This window comes from Drosophila biarmipes, chromosome 2R, assembly GCF_025231255.1.
Source record: "Drosophila biarmipes strain raj3 chromosome 2R, RU_DBia_V1.1, whole genome shotgun sequence".
In the NCBI taxonomy this organism is placed as follows: Eukaryota; Metazoa; Arthropoda; class Insecta; order Diptera; family Drosophilidae; genus Drosophila; species Drosophila biarmipes.
This window is the reverse complement of record NC_066615.1, coordinates 10800348-10817051: the sequence shown is the minus strand read 5'-3', so window position 1 is coordinate 10817051 and position 16704 is coordinate 10800348. Positions and strand designations below refer to the sequence as shown.

Sequence of the window (16704 nt, the reverse complement as noted above, 5' to 3'; positions counted from 1 at the left end):
GAAACACGAAAAAAGCGCTAAGAAGCTGCGAACTGTTTACAAATCCGCCGAGTGGCCGTCCGTATCCGTGTCCGTGTCCGTCTCGGTCGCCGTTCCGGCGCTTTGTGTGTGGGTCATTACTCAGAGACCGGCGTTCGCCAGATCTCATCGGTGCCCCGTGTCTTCCTTCCTACACAAGAATGAATTATGATTCAGCTCTCTGCTCAGATACATAGGTCTAATTTATTTATATTTAATTTTAATTTTTAAGAAACTAAAAGTTTTTTGCAATTAAAAAAATAAATGCACATTTAAAGAAAATTAAACCAAAACTTACAAAATTAATGGTTTAAATTGAAGTGTTCCAAGCATTGAATTATTGGTAGATAATAATAGTATTTTATTCAAATGATATCCTTTATTAAATTATTATTTTAAAGATCTTTTATTGTTATTCTTGTCGTGTCATACAGAAAATATAATCCAAAACTAACGAAACTAAAAAATTTAACTTTCAGTAAATATTAAAAATACTTCAATTAAATGAAACCCATTAAAAAAAATTTTTATTTTGAAGATCTTTTATTGTTATACATACTTGTCATATCAAACCAAAATTATTTTTACTATACATTACAATTTCCATTAATATAAAATATTCCACTTAAGTGAAACCTTTTTAAAAACAAAAACCTTTTTCTTGACATAAGTGAAAGATAGAAAACATTTCTTAGAGTGTACCAAACGTTTTCATATATTTTTATATGCGTCTTTATAGGCAGACATACATCTACTTAGCAGATCCGCCGATACCTCACATATAGTGGGCACAAACAACACTTATTGAATATTTTGATTTTGGTTTATTTTTTATGCTACATTTTAGTTGCCTCCAGATCATCTCGAGCTGCTATAAAAATCCATGCATATGGGCTTATGTGTTACCAACAACCGATTTCGGTGATTCGTAGGAGACCTGTTAGAATCTCTCGCGCCGCAATTTGTTGCGCACCGTGATGCCCAAATGCGTGGCGGCTCCCAGGGCGGCAAACTATGCGGAGATGGAGCAAAATTTGATTAGAGCCCTCCCGTCTATATCTGGAGTCTATTTATGTGGCCCGCCCTTGGCCCCCCAAAGCCCCCGAAAATATGTGGCCAAGGCCTCAGTGGAACTTACCTCCACCAACAGCAGCAGCCACTTGATGATGAGCCCGACGGCCACGTTGTCGGTGGCATGGGCCTGCACAGCCTGCAGGCAGCCCTCGGCGAAGAGGTAATCCGCGTGGCGCTGGAACCCCTTGTAGCAGTTGTTGGGTATGGCCCGACCCATAGCAATGTAGTCATGGGAGCTCGACTGGCCGCAGCAAGAGTACTGCGAGGGATAGAAAAGCATAATCAGTCGCTGAACAACAATGACTGATTTATGATAATATGGAAAGCTTCTTCCAAGTGTCAGCAATAGGTGCTAGAACTTCCTTATAAAATATAAAAAACAGTTGAGTTTATAATACATCGTAAACCAAATATCTCAATATTTCAAGAAAAACTTTATTAAATGGATTTGTTGAGCTATATCAGCAATAAGAGAGAGATTTTTATGGCAGTTATTTCTAGCAAATATAATATGATCTTTTGGGTTTCCAAACATTTTTGGAACTTCAAGAGGATTTATGGAAGAGATAGAGCAGGACAACAAAAATAATATTGTTTCTGGTGGAATTTAGTTTCTACCATAAAGTCTTTTCCTTAATGTTTTAGTATTCTCCTCTCTACACCGATCATGAGGGGTAAATTCCCTATACTATGTAATAAAACCAACTAAAAACCATACCTTCTGTTCAATGAGCGATATGCGTTCTCCATTGGCCTTTTGATCGGCCCAAATGGCCAGGAAGTCCCTCTTTGAGCGCTCCACGTAATCGGTGGAGTGCGCTGCCGCAATGATGTAAATCTGCAGGCACAGCAGGATCAGCAGGCAGATCACATACTAAAGGGGCATACAAGTAGGTTTATAATCTGAACGTTCCTGCCCACTCTCCACTTACGCTCCAAACGAGACCGAGGGAGACCCGAGCCGTGGCAAAGCAGCCCAGAAACGAGGTCAGGACCACGAAGGTGCCCACGAAGATCTGGACAACGATGGCGATGTGCTCGAAGGTGCCGGGCGTGGAGCTATTCAGCTCGTACACGGACAGGGCAATCAGAGCCACTCCAATCAGCTGCCAATAGAAAAACATAGATTCCATCGATTTAGGTCCTGCGATCCATTGTTACCTATACATACCGAAAGCAGCACATTGAGTATGATAAGAATGGCTTTGAGGAACGATTCGCGGCAGGCCATGTTTGCCAATCAATAAACCCTATAATTAACCACTGCGTTATCCTTAGTCCCCGCACCTGTTTTCCACAGCGATGGCCACGGGAAAAGCGAATGGCTCAATGAAAACCGGCGGCCCTGTTCCCATAAAAGTTGACGTGCGACTGAGCGCAACGCTTTCCATTTGAAATGTGGCGCCCCAAAAGCGCCAGTTAGTATGTAGGTTCGGCTGAAATCAACTATTCCGCGGTGGCTCTCGATGATGCACTCGAAGAAAATAATGCAATTAAGATAGGTACTGTCTAACAATAAAAGTTATTACACATAATACAGGAAATAATCAAAAATATAACAACCACTTCTATTTCTGTCTCTAAAGACTATACTAAAAAATATTTTTCTGAAAAAGTTTTTTTGGGGTTTATAGTTTTTTATAATATAATTATTTATAATGCGTACTTATGAATATTCTATTTTTGTCGTAACATTTTATGGGAACCTTTAAATTTAAATGCTACGCTTTGTAGTGAGAATTTTAATCAGAATTCGACAGTTCTGAATTCCCCTTACTGCCAAGTGTATTTATATGATTACTGCGGCTGTTTAATGTGGTGGTGTCATGGCTTCTTGTGGGTGGTATGATGTCACATTGGCGCGAGCTTTCATCGTACTTCCGTTTATAGGGAGTGCGAATTGGCCAACGAATGCTAAGCTTTCATTCATCGGAGTGCGCAGAAATGTAAAGAAGATGAAAGGACATCATTGAGGGATTTATGGGCTGCCTGCTCATAGAATTCGCCCGCAAATTTGAATGCCAGGCATTTAGCGCATTACGTGACGAGCAAAAAGTTGTCTGGCCCCGAAAGTAAAAAAACCAAAAGTTTCGGCCACCTAAAGCTCGTCGGGACCATGCGTCGTATGCTTAATATTCCCATCGCTCTCTGCAAACAAACAAACTGCCGAGCAGCGAATCATGTGAAAACAAACATCGCGCACATTTATTATGATACTTATAAGGTGTAATTGAACTATAAATATGTACTTTAATTACAGGTATGTTTAAGGTAGGAGTGAATAATTTATGACTGTCCAATATTTTTGGTTATGAAGTGAGAGACCCCAGTGCCGAGTTTGAGTTTTTGTACTACGGGGTGAGGTCGAGATTGCAGTTCCTGGCCTAGAACTCCATGCGCCGCTGCTTGTTCTTAAAACTAATGGCCAGGAAAAGGGCCAAGGCGAAGCAGATTAACTGGAAGGAAATCAGGAGATTAATACTTGTAAAACAGTTTCTGGGTCCGGGGAAACCCACCTCAAAGGCCACCAGCACCCAGGAGACTATGATGAAGCGCAGCCTGTCGCTCTCATAGAAGCTCTGCAGCTTCTCGATACAGCCCTCCAAGTAAAGATGCTCTGGATCCTGTTTGAGGTCCTCGTAGCAGCTGGGCGGGATCACCTGGCTGAGGTGGACGTAGTCCTGGGCGCTGCTCTTGCCGCAGCACTCGTGCTTCTGCTGCAGTGCGTCCATATTGTTCGCCTGCCAGGCCACCTCCACCACCTCCTGGCCGCTCTTCTCCTCGTACTGGTGGAGGAACAGGCAGGTGCTCACGATCTGCAGGATGGCCAGGATCAGCAGGAACACGGCACTCTGCAGATGGAAATGATCTAGAATTCGGAATTATTTTCTCAAATAAATTGACTCACCGTTGCTGTCAGAGCCACCGATTCCCGGATGGCCCCGAAGATGCCCAGCAAAGCTAATAGCAGGATGACCGAGCACGTTATGTAGGCGGCTATGACGAATTCCTGGGTCTCCGTATCCGCACTAAAAGCAATCCATCCTATAGCCCCGGCCGCCAGAAACTGAAATTGATTACAGTAAAACTTAAGTAGGTCAAATGTACTTTATTCCTCGTTCAAAATTTAATGACAACAGGACTTAGAAATGATTTTAAGGGAAGGTTAAAGTTTAATGGCTCGAACTTTAAAGTATTATTAGAAGAAGGCTAAGTTTATATTTTTGAATTTTTTTTACATCTTATAAATATATATTTTGTTGTATTTTTTGTTCTTATTATTTTGCGTTAGAGAAGTTCGACTGTACCATATGATGCTATTGCAGTTGCAATTACAAGGGCAATTGCCACTCATTTGTGTGACAATTAACAGCCGCAGTTGAGTGCATCACATAAATTGTCGTTCGGGAAGTTTGCCTGACTAAGCTGTGATAATGTAATGAACCCTCCCCCTGACACCGATTCCCAAACCCGCCCCTTGGGGGTTGACGAAGCACCCTGGTTGGTGCCCCAGTTCGGAACCCTCCCTTGCCGGGACTCCAGCGATTCGATCTCGCTAAATAGGTCAGAGTGTAAACCAAGTGCGAATATTGGTCGAGGGTACGGGGGCATGACATCATCCTGCGGGAGCGGAAATTGGAGCAATTGAAGGCTCTGGCGAAAGTCGGACAGCAGGGAACAGGCCAAAATGTAAACATGGCTGTCATGGCAACCAGAAAGCCAGACGGGTGGTGTCGGCGGGTGGATATCTGGATATATGTGAGAATGTGTGGCATACTTTGGCCACCTTGAGGCCCGACCGTCTATCTCAGGTGGGCAAATGACAGACGTGGCGCTTAAAAATACACACCCAATGGACGCAAAATATCTCAGGCGAATGAACATTTTCAAAAACATTCTCTTTGCGACTGTGTGCTCTTCAAAAATATATGGTATATGGCATAGAATTTTTCAAAAATATTCCATTTAGAGGCTCTTTTGAAGTGCGTTTACTTGTGCAACCGTCGCACATGACATCATGCTAATTTCCTTCCATATACCCACAATACAATATAGAATACACAATATCGAGTTAATTAGTAATCCATGTATGACGATGACTTACCCCCAAAATGGCATTCAGAGCGATGGAGGTGATCTTAACGCTGGTCGTGGCACAGCCCATGTTTGTGGACCTGAAAAACATGTTTCAAATCCGTTAAAAATCCATTTCCAAAGAAAGTACTCGATCGTTTCCCAAATAAAGGTCTGTTAACCTCTTGACTTCTCTGCCCCCACACGAATAATGTTTGCCTTTGTTTGTTTACTTGCGTTGCTTTGCTGGATTTGAATTAACAACCGAAATATTTCCGCTGAACTCGGCCCGGGATATCCGCTCTCGCAACTGAACTTTTGGGTCTGGCACGTTCTGCGTTCGCTGGCGAACTGAAAGCGGGAAAACTTTTTGTTCTTCTCATTGCCCGGCGGTTTGTTTTCCCCAATCAAAATAATTCTCAAAGAGAGAAACCCGTATTCTCGCCCTCTCCAAAGAGAGCCCTGCACTTGGGGTCAGCGCTCCATGACGTCACTTCGAAATGCGTTTCTTTTGAGTGGTGCTTTTATCGGAGAAAATGCGGGAAATGGTGAGAGGTGGGACGATTCTATTAGAAAACAATTAATAAATGGGACTTCACTTTGATACCAAATTCTATCCCTTGAAGACCACAAATGAGCATTAACACTCTTACGGGTTTGGGTTTCATTCAGAGCTGCTTTTATCGTACACTTAAGAACCTTACCAGTAGAATATGGTGAACGATAGAACAGTTTTAGTCAGTAAAATGAGAGGTTATCAGCACCCATACCAGGTAAAAACCACACCCATCTCCTAATCAAAGATTTAACAGAATAATACATAAAGTAAATATTTTTGTATTGAAGCTACTAGAGATACTACCCCTTGTACATCGTATTTTTTGATAAAAAGCAATAATATTATTACTCAAAAATAAAGATTGAAAACAATTTATAAATTGAAATTAAATCACTTTGTAACTTATAAATAGATTATTTTATTTTTCTTTTAATTTAGAATCTGTGTACATAACATAAGCCCCAGAAACACTTAAGAGGCTTATATAGTTCAAACCACTTCACTCACTTAAAAGTTAAAAAAAAATTGTTCTTTTGAAAACTATGCTACGGATTAGGGTGCTTAGACCACTTCACTCTTTAAAAAGGTAAAAATATATATATATTGTTATAAAAAGTATGCTACACCAAGTGTATCATAAAAATCCGCCACAGCCAAACCCTAGATCCGCCACTGGTACACATAAACAAATATGTATTCTCGCCTTTTGACATCTGAAAGTGTAAGCTGATGCTCGTTCAATAATTACTCATACAGTCCCCAATCTTTTGTCTCGGTTTCTCCTGCGATACTACGTCTCATCTCTTTAGATTGCAAAGGCGGATTGTTTACGAGTTTGTTTATGGTTGTTATGACTGGGTCTGGGGTCGAGTATTCCCCTCGTTCCCAGCCGGATTCCCCAATTTTTTCCCCACCAAGCCATATATACTTTTTACATACTTACATATGAACTCGAACCTATGTAAATGGCGAGGAGGCGTCTTTTTGGGCTTAATTATGTGTGTCTCTGGCTTTGGTTTTCTATTCATTTTCTATATATTATGCATACACCAGTCCGCCAGACTTTCGTTTGCGCAACTGATTTGAAGAGCTCTGAAGTGGGCAGTTTACTCCAACGAGTAACCACTTAACAAAGATATTTCTTCATATATTTCAAGGGATACGAAATGTTAATATGAACAAAATTGTACGTTTTGAATAAAAAAAATGATTAATAGTAAAATAACTCACAAGTTTTTTAATCTAAACATTAGGATTTCTATACCTAAAAGAAACTGTTCCCTTAGTGAAAAAGGCACTACAATGCCATGCCTAAGGTGTCTTGGTACAATACTTGTAGGACACATGTACATTTAAGCCAATAATAACTAGAAAATTAAATAAAATTGCTGTACATTTACTTCTCTATTTTATATGTTATAGCACCCTCTTAGACCTCGTAAAAATTAAGACTACAATTTTAAAAATGAGTTTTTCCTTTATTTGGTTTTTCTTTCTTTCAAAACAACATATATTTTAATATATTATTTTAAGAGTTTACACAAATTAAAACTTATACGACTTTTTACAAAAACACAACTTCGTGTATTTACTTTTAAGGCATCTTTGCTAGGCAAGTGTTTTGTGGATAGAAAAAAGGTACATTAGTGACACTTAAAAATGAGAAAAGTTGGGGAGCTGGATACCTAAATCGGTAATATTCACTAATAGTTGTATCGCCGCTGGCGATTTGTGTAGTGAATGGCCAAGACGATGGCCAGCAGGAGGATGACAGCCTAAAAAGAGAAATAAGTTAGTGAACAAAAATGTCTTTCCTAGTGTAAAAAAAAGTAGTACGCACTTCGAATATGAGCAGACCCCACTGGAAATAGCTCAATGTGGATTGTTCATCCGCGAAAGCCTCCTCCACTCTGGCGATGCAGCCCTGCACATACAGATTCAGGGGATTTACACAGCTGTTGTCCTTGCAACAGCTACTGGGCACTGTGTTGTTCCAGAAATGGCTATTCAGATAGTCCTTGGGGCTATCGCGCCCACAGCAGTGGTACTGAAAAGCACGAATTTATAACGATAAATATAAATAGAATACGCCTTATTCAATTACTGCTATGCTAAGTATGGGATAAAGTCATACTATTTTGTTACATTACACAAATAATGCTGGAAAACACTCTTACCGTGTTCTGAATAAGATCCATACTGCCCGGCTTAGTCTGCTCCAGTTCCCAGTGGTCCTCCACCGTCTTGAGTGCGTATTCCTTGAACACACCTTTGGGACTCAGGAATATAAAGCACACTATAAGGACCAGCAAGGTCAGAAGCAGTGACACATACTGAAATCAATTGAAATGAGTTACTCGACTCAACCAGTTGCATCGTTCAGGCATATACCGTCCACAGCATGCGCGGCGATTCGCGAGCTGCTCCACAGCATCCGAAAAGGGAAATCACCAGGATAAATCCGCCCAGGATAATGGTTCCGATGGCATACTCATCTGGCATCGCTCCCCAGCCGAGTCCGGCGAAAACGAGCACCAGGATGCCAAGTATCTGTAAATAGGCCAGACAAATTGGATAAGTTGGAAATACATACGCCCATCGAGCAAACGTTTTCAATATTATATGTTTGGGGCGTTACCGATAAACAAGTAGTTCGTTAATACCATATAATTGGAAGGCGGTTTTATGTCATTTCCTATAGACAAAAGCTTAGTCTGAAAAAAATTCAGATTCACAGAGAGAAACACTGAAGTACATTGTTCTCGATTTGAGAACATACGTTCTTGAAACTAATATACTACACTGTCAATGTTCCCATTATTAAAAGGAAATGGTGACAAGACTTAAGTTGGTGAGGGGTTTTATCAACTATTTTCATACTATTTTTGCAAGACACAAGATTCAGGTTCAACGAGAGAAATACTCAAGTACATTTTTCTTGATTTGAGAACATACATTTGCCAACATACATTTTGCCATCAATGTTCCCAATATTAGAACAAAATGGTGGAAAAGTTCAAATGAGTTTAATTCATTATTAAACACTACTGTCTGGTTTAATAGTTAAGTTGTTGAGATATTCAATGTTAATACCGCCAATTTGACTTGATTAAAGAAAAATGAAAACATTTATAACTTTAAAAAAGCTTTCTCTTTTTTTTAAGAACATTTTCAACTCAGCTGAGAACTTAAGAATTCTCTCTGTATTGAGAGCCAATCAATTAATTTGAAAAGATACGTTTTGGAGTATAGCGTAATAGAAAGTCGTATAAGGGTAGTCTATGTATTGAATGTGTAGCTGAATACAAATAATGATATAGTATTGAGTTTAGTACAGTATGAAAATGAAATTGATATTAATCTCTTGTGATAACATCAGACCTCTGAGCTGCAACCTTGAGAAGGCCATAGAAAGTTTTGAAGCATACTCCCGACTATCATCGCTATTGTCACATTCCGGTTTCCATGTTAGGTTCGTATTAGCTTTTTGAACGAAATCCAAATGCATGACGCATTTGAGCAGTCTCGCTTAGCCGCTTGGCTGTTAAAGCTCTCCTCTTGGCTCAAGGAACCCAAAGGCCGGGCAGAAACCATTAACAATAGACGCTGGCCGACACACACAGATAGCCGCGAAATGTGGTCATAAACCAAACACGCAGCCGAGATGATATCATACTGACCAGGTTAACATATAACTGGCAACATAGAACCCAAGAACATCGATGTTTTCCAAACAAAGTTCAGACACCATCGCAATGGGCTGGCTATTTGTGGAAGCGAACCGACAGATACATTGTTCAGACTCTTAGAGCACCAGCACCATATGCTAAATTCAATTCGGTGCTCTACTTACCGCCCATAATACATTGAATAGGAACAGTGAATACTTTAAAGTGCCCGTTGCGCAACCCATTTTTTCTTTATTTTTCTATTTTTCACTTAATGTTAGAGTCCAATCAAAACGCAACACGTGCAGCCTGTGGCTTTTGGGCGGCAATATTTTCAAATATCGAGATTCTATCGAAGAGACCGTCCGTTAAGAGTGCGGACTACTGCGGCCACGGTCACGAGCAAACTGAGCTCCCCGAAAACTCTCTCGCCGGAATCCGATCCAAACTGAGGGCTCCGAAGCTCCAAAGCTGCCGTCACCGCACTGTGGGAAACGAAATACTGTTTCGGTCTAAAAAAATTGTTCAAAAAACAAATACTGCTTATATTAGCCTTTACTTTACTTGTTTAAAAACGATCAAAAAGCTAAAAGAGTACGGCCACAATTCCTTTAAAATTATTTTAATGTGTTATCATGAGCTCTTTCAATAATATTCTTTGTATTTTTTTTATAATGCCACAAGATGTGGTCGCTTGCCCCACAATGCACAGTTATCTAGAAATGTTTGTTAAAACAACTCACAGTGTACAGTAAAGATAGCATAGTTCAATCTGCCTTGGAAGTGCACAAGTATTTAAAAAATAAACACTTTATATAATTATATATGATTATATAATGTGGTTTGAAAACAACCACAGAAGGCGATAGAATTTATAAATTAATTGAAATATTTTTTTTTGCCCATAATGGTGTACCATGACTTAAAAAAAAACTCATTTTTAATTTAAAAAATCAAGCAATTGCAAATAAACGAAACTAATTAAAGAACCGCTTTTAAATTAATAATTTTTGTTTATTTAAAACAAATTATAGAACCCATTTTCTATAAAAAAAAAACTCAAGATAAGGAAGTTCGTCTATACTCGGAGTAGGAAAAAGGAGGAGCAAAGTCAAAAGGCAAGGCAAAAAAGAAAACTGAAGGTGGGGAAAAAACTGTAGAGTTGTGGCTGCCACTCGGAAGCCAAACAAACAGAAAGTGAGGCGGGGAAAGCTCGAAGCGTGGTGCTGGTTATGCTTGACAGAACTGAAATGATACTGAAGTTGGGGGTAAGCTCCATATAGCTCCATTTGCCAGATGTTTAGCTGCGCACTGTGTGCTATCGAGAGGGGACTCGGTCTCATTGGTAGCCCGCTCCCCAAGCAATCTACCAGCGATCAGATTTTGTGGGATTGATTCAACTCGATTGCGTCAGCCGACTGACAATCAACGACGCCACCGCTGGCAAATCGAGAGATTAGCTCAGTCCTCGGAGCTGGGGAGAAGATTCGTGCCGCAACTAAAGATTGGATGAATAATTCTCTAGCTCTGAAGATAAAATAGATTCAGTTTTGTGTTCGTTAAAAAATAAAACAGGAAGCATCGTTTCCGATCTTTAAAAATTTTATACATTCTGAATTGAGATCAACAATCAACTATAAGCATTAAAACGCTCTCTCGCCATTCGCAGAATTTCAAAATGAAATATGTTTGCATTCGTGAAAAAGGTATACGTTTCGCCATATACAAATGATGTTATTATATTTCTCTGAAATGCGTATACAACTGAGCAATATTAAAAAGTATTTTTAAATTCAAAATGCATAATTTTCGATATATTTTAGAAGATCAGTCTTTAGTAGCTGTAGCGAATGCGCTGCTTGCGGAATCGTCCGACCAAATAAAAGGCACCAATTATCATGAGAACCTGTGAAAAAACAAACTCATCAGATCTCTCCAAATGTATGATCATTTTTACGTCAAACTTACGCTAATGATCACTGAAATCCAATTGGTGTCGTTTGCAAAGCTGAAAAGAGTTATAAAGCTTTCACCAGTCTTCTGGACGCATCCATCTTGATAGTGTATCGACAGAGTATTCTGCTCGGGATAACAGCTGCGAGGTAAGTGTGGACGACCGATGGCCACATAGTCGTCGGGACTATCTCGTCCACAACACTCATACTGAAACGATGAGGAATGAATTTAACCATTATATGATGTTGTAATGTTTCAATGGTCTGCTTCAGTAATAATACCAACCAATGTCTGGTAAACGTCCATTGCACCAGGTGCCACCTGTTCCTCGTTCCATTTCAGATGAACCTCCTCGGTGGCAAACTCCTTAATGTATTCATCACTGAATTTAAAGCCGAAGGTGCCCAGCAAGCTAAATATCAGCTGGCCCACCAGTAAGCATCCGTACTGTAGTGATATGGAGTAAAGCAGTACGTTAATAGCGCAAAAGATTCGAAAGAGACTTCAACTCACCGTTGCGGTCATGCACACGTTCTCCTGGCAGATTCCACAGCATCCGAGGATCGCCGAAACGAAGATAACGCCGCCCAGTCCATAAAGAAACACGATGTAAGCGAGAGGGGCTTTCGAGAGGGCAAGCGTAGCAATGGCTATCAGGAGTAGACCCGAAAGCTAAGGAAGGATCAAAAAGTTCATGAGCCATTAAGATTAAAGATAACGCTTGATAATGTCATTGACTCTGATCAAGTTTTAACAAAATATAAACCAAATATTATACTAATTAAAAATCAGGTTTAGAGAGGTTCCATATACCAGATAAAATGTCATTCCTTATATAAATATATCTTTGCAAACGAACCGTACTTTGTATAAGAGCTAAACCAGGTCCTAAAACAAAGCAAGATATATAGAAGCTTTAAACACGTTTTTATACTATGAATTCTCTTTTAACATTCTTCAGTATTGTAATGTAAATATGATACAATTTTGCAACATATGGCACAGTCGTAAAGCATTTTTAGATCAAACAAATTGCAATAAGAGATGGAACACATTGGGAGCCAGTCATTGAAGACCGCCAAATGTTTTCCCATGGAAAGCAAAAATTATATTTTGATCTTTTATCCTAAACAACTTTTGTTGTTGAAACCGGAATGTAAACTCTCTTGCCAAACCACTGCAATTATATTTATAAATTCGAATTCCTATGGGAATATGTATATTATTGATTAAGATTCGTGCTTGCGAATGAAAGCTTGAGTGTCAAAAACAAAATCTACAAAAATATACCTCTTACTTATACGTATTTTATAAAATCATGTCACTTATGTTAGTCCATGAAAATATATGTGAGAACTTACCGCATTTAGAGTATTGAGTGTGTTGAGAAAACACTTAACGCATCCAGAAGTGCAACCCATCTTGCGCAAATGGATAAGCTGTTCTTAAGTTTGGAAAATAACTTAACTAAGCTACTAAAAACACAACGGTCGGAATTCGTGGGAAGAACGAAGCAGCCTGAACGGACTTCAGAAAGGCAATGAATCTTTAATCAAAAATCCGCCGACAACGATTGGCGCTCTTCAATATACCCCCTACACGTAGAATGAAGGGGTATATTGTATTCGTTGAAAAGTAGGAACGCTTTTTCCATAAAATATTTATATTTTCAGAATTATTAGCCGATTCAATCTGGCCAAGACCGTCTATCTATCCAGCCATCCTTATGGGTGTGTCCCATTCGAACTCCCAAAATGTTAAGTTTGGAGTTGCAATTCATTTATTTTTCGCATACTTCAAGTCAAGACAATAGAGTAACTGTCAGATGTAGCACCTTTTGAAAGCAAATTCATTATTAATTTTTTTGTTGAACAATACAAATTAAAGGGTATCCGGTAGTCGAGACACCTTACTACATGATTCTCTTTAGATTTTCGTATTCAGATCTTCTCTCTCCGTCAATGCTGTCAAAAAATTAATACCAATACAAAAGCGAGGAACTCGTTTAGACTATGGAAAGTATTTATTCTCTAATGGCAATTCGGCTAATTCGGTTAACTTTTATTATCAATAATTATGCTGGGATGTCCTCGGCCATCAGTCGTTGATGGGGGTTTCCTCGTCCTTTATCTTGGTTTTGGCGTACTTCCGAGCCTTGCCCAAGTAGTAAGCAGTGAACAAGCCCAAAAACTGTAACCAAAATAAAAGTGGTTTAGTAACACACTGGATAAAAAATAAAACACCCTATTTTAGGTGATCTGAATCAAAAAATCACTAGTTTAAGTATTTAACATTTCAGTTCATCATTGACGTTATTTCCAGACATTCTGCCATAAGAAAATATATTTATTATGATAAAAAGGCATACAAAAATTTAATGACTTTTTATAATATTCAAATAACTAAAAAAAAATATGTTTTAAAAAAAAGTATTTTAAAATTATAGTGACACACCACACCACAAGCTTATATAATTGTATGACTATGAGACTCTACAATAAAAAAACGAAAAATTTTGTTAATGCTAACAATTTTTTATCCTAAAACTTATTATATACCTATAATAGTTAATCATTCAATAGAGCATTTTTTTACGATTTGAAATTCAAAATTTAAAAAAATATATATCTTTTGTGTTTTTTACATTTAACCTCCTACGCTTGAAAACAACATTTTTTAATTGGTTTTGACTTACGAATTTAATTTTATCAAAATTTGACGACTATATCATATAGCTGTCATAGGAAAGATCGAAAAATGGGTGGAAAAATAATATTAAACAAATTATAGCTTTGGTGTTCTTTGACATATTATCTTATAATATAGGGAATATAATTTTTTATATTTTTAAGAATTTTCAATTAAATTTGATAAAAATCGGACGACTCTAACAAACAGCTGTCAAAGAAACGATCACAGAAATAAGGAATAATTTTTTTTAATATCACTGAAGCTAGCAACAATCTTTACAAATTTAACATGGTGTTACTAATATTGATAGTTGATTATTTCTTTTAATTGCAAGGGTATATAAACTTCGGTTTGCCGACGCTACCTTCCTTTCTTGTTTTATGTTACATTCAGGGCTCACCTCAAGGCCAATGATGGCCATGCAGCTGAAGTAGTTGAGCTCGGCCTGCATCCTCAGATTGCTGGTTGCCTTGGTGGTGCAGCCCTCCTCATAGACGTGCGCCGGCTTGGAGCAGTCGAAGGCGTAGCAGCAGCTACTGGGCAGGGCTCCGTGCTCCTCCTGGAGGTAGTCCTGCGGTCCCTCCAATCCGCAGCAGCCGAACAGGGTGTGCACCGGCTGCATCCTGTCGTCGCTGTGCGTCTTCCGATCAAAAAGGTCGCGCATGCGCTCCGCAAACCGGCCCATCAGCTCCTCGCGCATCGCCGTGAAGGCGAAAAGGTATGAGCCCAGCGCTGCTATCACCAGACCACTGAAAATCAAGTACTGAAAAAAAGGAATCCTTTAAAGATGCGTCGAGTCTAAGGGAGTGAGGGAATACTCACGTAAAGGGAATACTTGTAGGACTCCTTCAGGGCTACGTACATGCCCAGGAAGGCGACTCCGAAGACTGCCACCCCGCAAAGGGCTGTTCCATAGCTGCCGTAGGGTGAGACCGCCGAGCCCCAGGTGACCACGCCGCAGGAGAAGAAGAACACGTTACATGTCTAAGAGTTTGAAATAAAACAAAAAATTAGTAACTCTATTTACGGGACCAGCATTAAAGTTTAGGGAATCCCATTGAATGCATTCACATTCGCAATTCAATAACTACTAGTGACAAAGTGTTGAAAGTTATTAGTTCACAAGTCATTAACATCAATAAAAAGTAAAAACATTGGAATATTTATGATTCAAGTGTGTTTATATATCTAATACGGTCTCCAAAATGATGAAACTCAATAATGAAACTCAAAAAATTATTAAAACTACGATTGTTTAGCAAAAGATTAAATGATATTGTTGAAATGCATTTTAAATGTGGTTCGCCTATCTGTTTGTTTGGCTTAAGAAATTATTCATAATCAATCATCATAATCCTCAACTTATTTATTGGGATCGTATCGCCTTCGCAATTCGATGAATTCTTTTCTTGTTTTTATAATGTGATGTATTTTTATGATTTTTTTTAGTTTTCAATCATATGAAATTGCAGAATCGTAATTGTAATAGTTTTCTTGTAATTGTGTTGTGTTTAAAAATTAAACTTTGACGTTTTCAGACAATGGGCGGATGATGATGAAATTAGTTACCCAAATAATTATAATAACATTTCTAATTGACGTAAGCCCAGCGCCAGAATTGTGAAAGTGGCAATTGCGAACAGTTGGCCGGCGGAATTATGTAAATTTGGGAACAGGTATTATTTATAAATATACTTAAGATTGCATCGATTTGTTTATAGTCTTTAGCGGCCTTTTGGCAATGATATGTGCTCTCTGGGGAAAGATTTCCCACATGAGGGAAGCAAATTATTGATTTTTCGGCTGATTTTCGCATCATCGCGTGTTGTGCAAGATTCTCATTTGGGTCAGGCCAGGCTGCGGGATATGGGGAAAGGTCGGGGTCGTGGTAGTGGAATGGGAATAGGAATGGGCAAATGCGCATATATTTGTACTTACCACAATAAGAATGCAAGTGGCCAGCAGGCCGTACTTCCAGGGCGTTATGGCGAACGACTTCTCCATGCTGCCGACTACGGACTGACAGGGCTGTTAGATTTCACCCGTGAGTTCCCTCGACAGTAATGTTTCCTACGTGCCTTTGCACCCAATTGTCCAGACGACGATTAAGCGGAATCGTGGACCTCGGGGGTTCTGGAAATTTACTCCACTTAGGGCATTGTTTACTTGCTAATTGGTGGCACTCTCGACTCACGGCCTGAAGCCCTCTCTGGTTTGGGGGCCCGTGTGGATGCCACAAACGCTGGCCTGCGACTGAACCAAAATGGGAGAGAGCCAGGTGCAGCAGATACCCGTCAGATACTCACCACCGACCAAACTAGAGAACCCAGTGGAACCAAAACAAACTGCGAACTATCATAAACGTGGTGACAATGACGCAGGCGCAATTTCAAAGTGGCATACAGGGTGTCTTTTTGTACACCTGGAAATGGCGCCCAGTGAATAAGCGACCACTTTGTTTAATTTTGAAATTTTGAAATAAATATTAAACAACATAAAATTAGAGAGAATTCTTACTGTTCCCAGTTTTATTTTAACGCCCACTTTATAATACTTTGGTCATTATTTTTATTTAAGACTCCTGAATCAATCGTCATTATGTTATTATATATTAAGCTTTTGTTTAAAATTTAAATAATAAAACTTATATTCTGAGTCTTAACT

The 16704-nt window shown here is 39.2% G+C and overlaps 5 protein-coding genes across 8 annotated transcripts; all 5 read right to left on the bottom strand.

Moving 5' to 3' along the window:
• Positions 1–602: 602 nt before the first annotated feature.
• LOC108029969 (protein late bloomer) lies at positions 603–2451 on the bottom strand. The gene is made up of 5 exons (XM_017102475.3): positions 2264–2451; positions 2025–2198; positions 1811–1966; positions 1157–1351; positions 603–1030 (listed from the first exon to the last, which is right to left on the bottom strand). Exons 1-5 carry the CDS (start codon positions 2321–2323, stop codon positions 959–961), a joined length of 657 nt encoding a protein of 218 aa, XP_016957964.1. The 5' UTR covers positions 2324–2451; the 3' UTR covers positions 603–958.
• Positions 2452–3270: 819 nt separating this feature from the next.
• Positions 3271–5529, bottom strand: LOC108029933 (protein late bloomer). 4 transcript variants are annotated; one of them, XM_044091874.2, is made up of 5 exons: positions 5400–5529; positions 5198–5267; positions 4001–4159; positions 3609–3944; positions 3271–3548 (listed from the first exon to the last, which is right to left on the bottom strand). In XM_044091874.2, the coding sequence occupies exons 2-5, from the start codon at positions 5255–5257 to the stop codon at positions 3477–3479; spliced, it is 627 nt and encodes a 208-aa protein (XP_043947809.1). In that variant the 5' UTR covers positions 5258–5267; positions 5400–5529; the 3' UTR covers positions 3271–3476. The 4 variants fall into 4 exon arrangements, with proteins under 4 accessions (XP_043947809.1, XP_043947810.1, XP_016957917.1 ...); XM_044091875.2 differs by having other exon boundaries at positions 5404–5529; XM_017102428.3 differs by having other exon boundaries at positions 5349–5523.
• A 1653-nt stretch (positions 5530–7182) lies between these two features.
• On the bottom strand, positions 7183–9806 carry LOC108029896 (23 kDa integral membrane protein). Its single transcript, XM_017102386.3, has 5 exons — positions 9579–9806; positions 8117–8275; positions 7903–8058; positions 7566–7772; positions 7183–7500 (listed from the first exon to the last, which is right to left on the bottom strand). The coding sequence occupies exons 1-5, from the start codon at positions 9636–9638 to the stop codon at positions 7429–7431; spliced, it is 654 nt and encodes a 217-aa protein (XP_016957875.1). The 5' UTR covers positions 9639–9806; the 3' UTR covers positions 7183–7428.
• Positions 9807–11087: 1281 nt separating this feature from the next.
• LOC108029993 (23 kDa integral membrane protein) lies at positions 11088–12894 on the bottom strand. Its single transcript, XM_017102507.3, has 5 exons — positions 12711–12894; positions 11863–12021; positions 11635–11796; positions 11362–11556; positions 11088–11299 (listed from the first exon to the last, which is right to left on the bottom strand). Exons 1-5 carry the CDS (start codon positions 12768–12770, stop codon positions 11228–11230), a joined length of 648 nt encoding a protein of 215 aa, XP_016957996.1. The 5' UTR covers positions 12771–12894; the 3' UTR covers positions 11088–11227.
• Positions 12895–13350: 456 nt separating this feature from the next.
• LOC108029920 (23 kDa integral membrane protein) lies at positions 13351–16319 on the bottom strand. Its single transcript, XM_017102413.3, has 5 exons — positions 16235–16319; positions 15979–16173; positions 14863–15024; positions 14441–14803; positions 13351–13539 (listed from the first exon to the last, which is right to left on the bottom strand). The coding sequence occupies exons 2-5, from the start codon at positions 16042–16044 to the stop codon at positions 13447–13449; spliced, it is 684 nt and encodes a 227-aa protein (XP_016957902.1). The 5' UTR covers positions 16045–16173; positions 16235–16319; the 3' UTR covers positions 13351–13446.
• Positions 16320–16704: the final 385 nt, after the last annotated feature.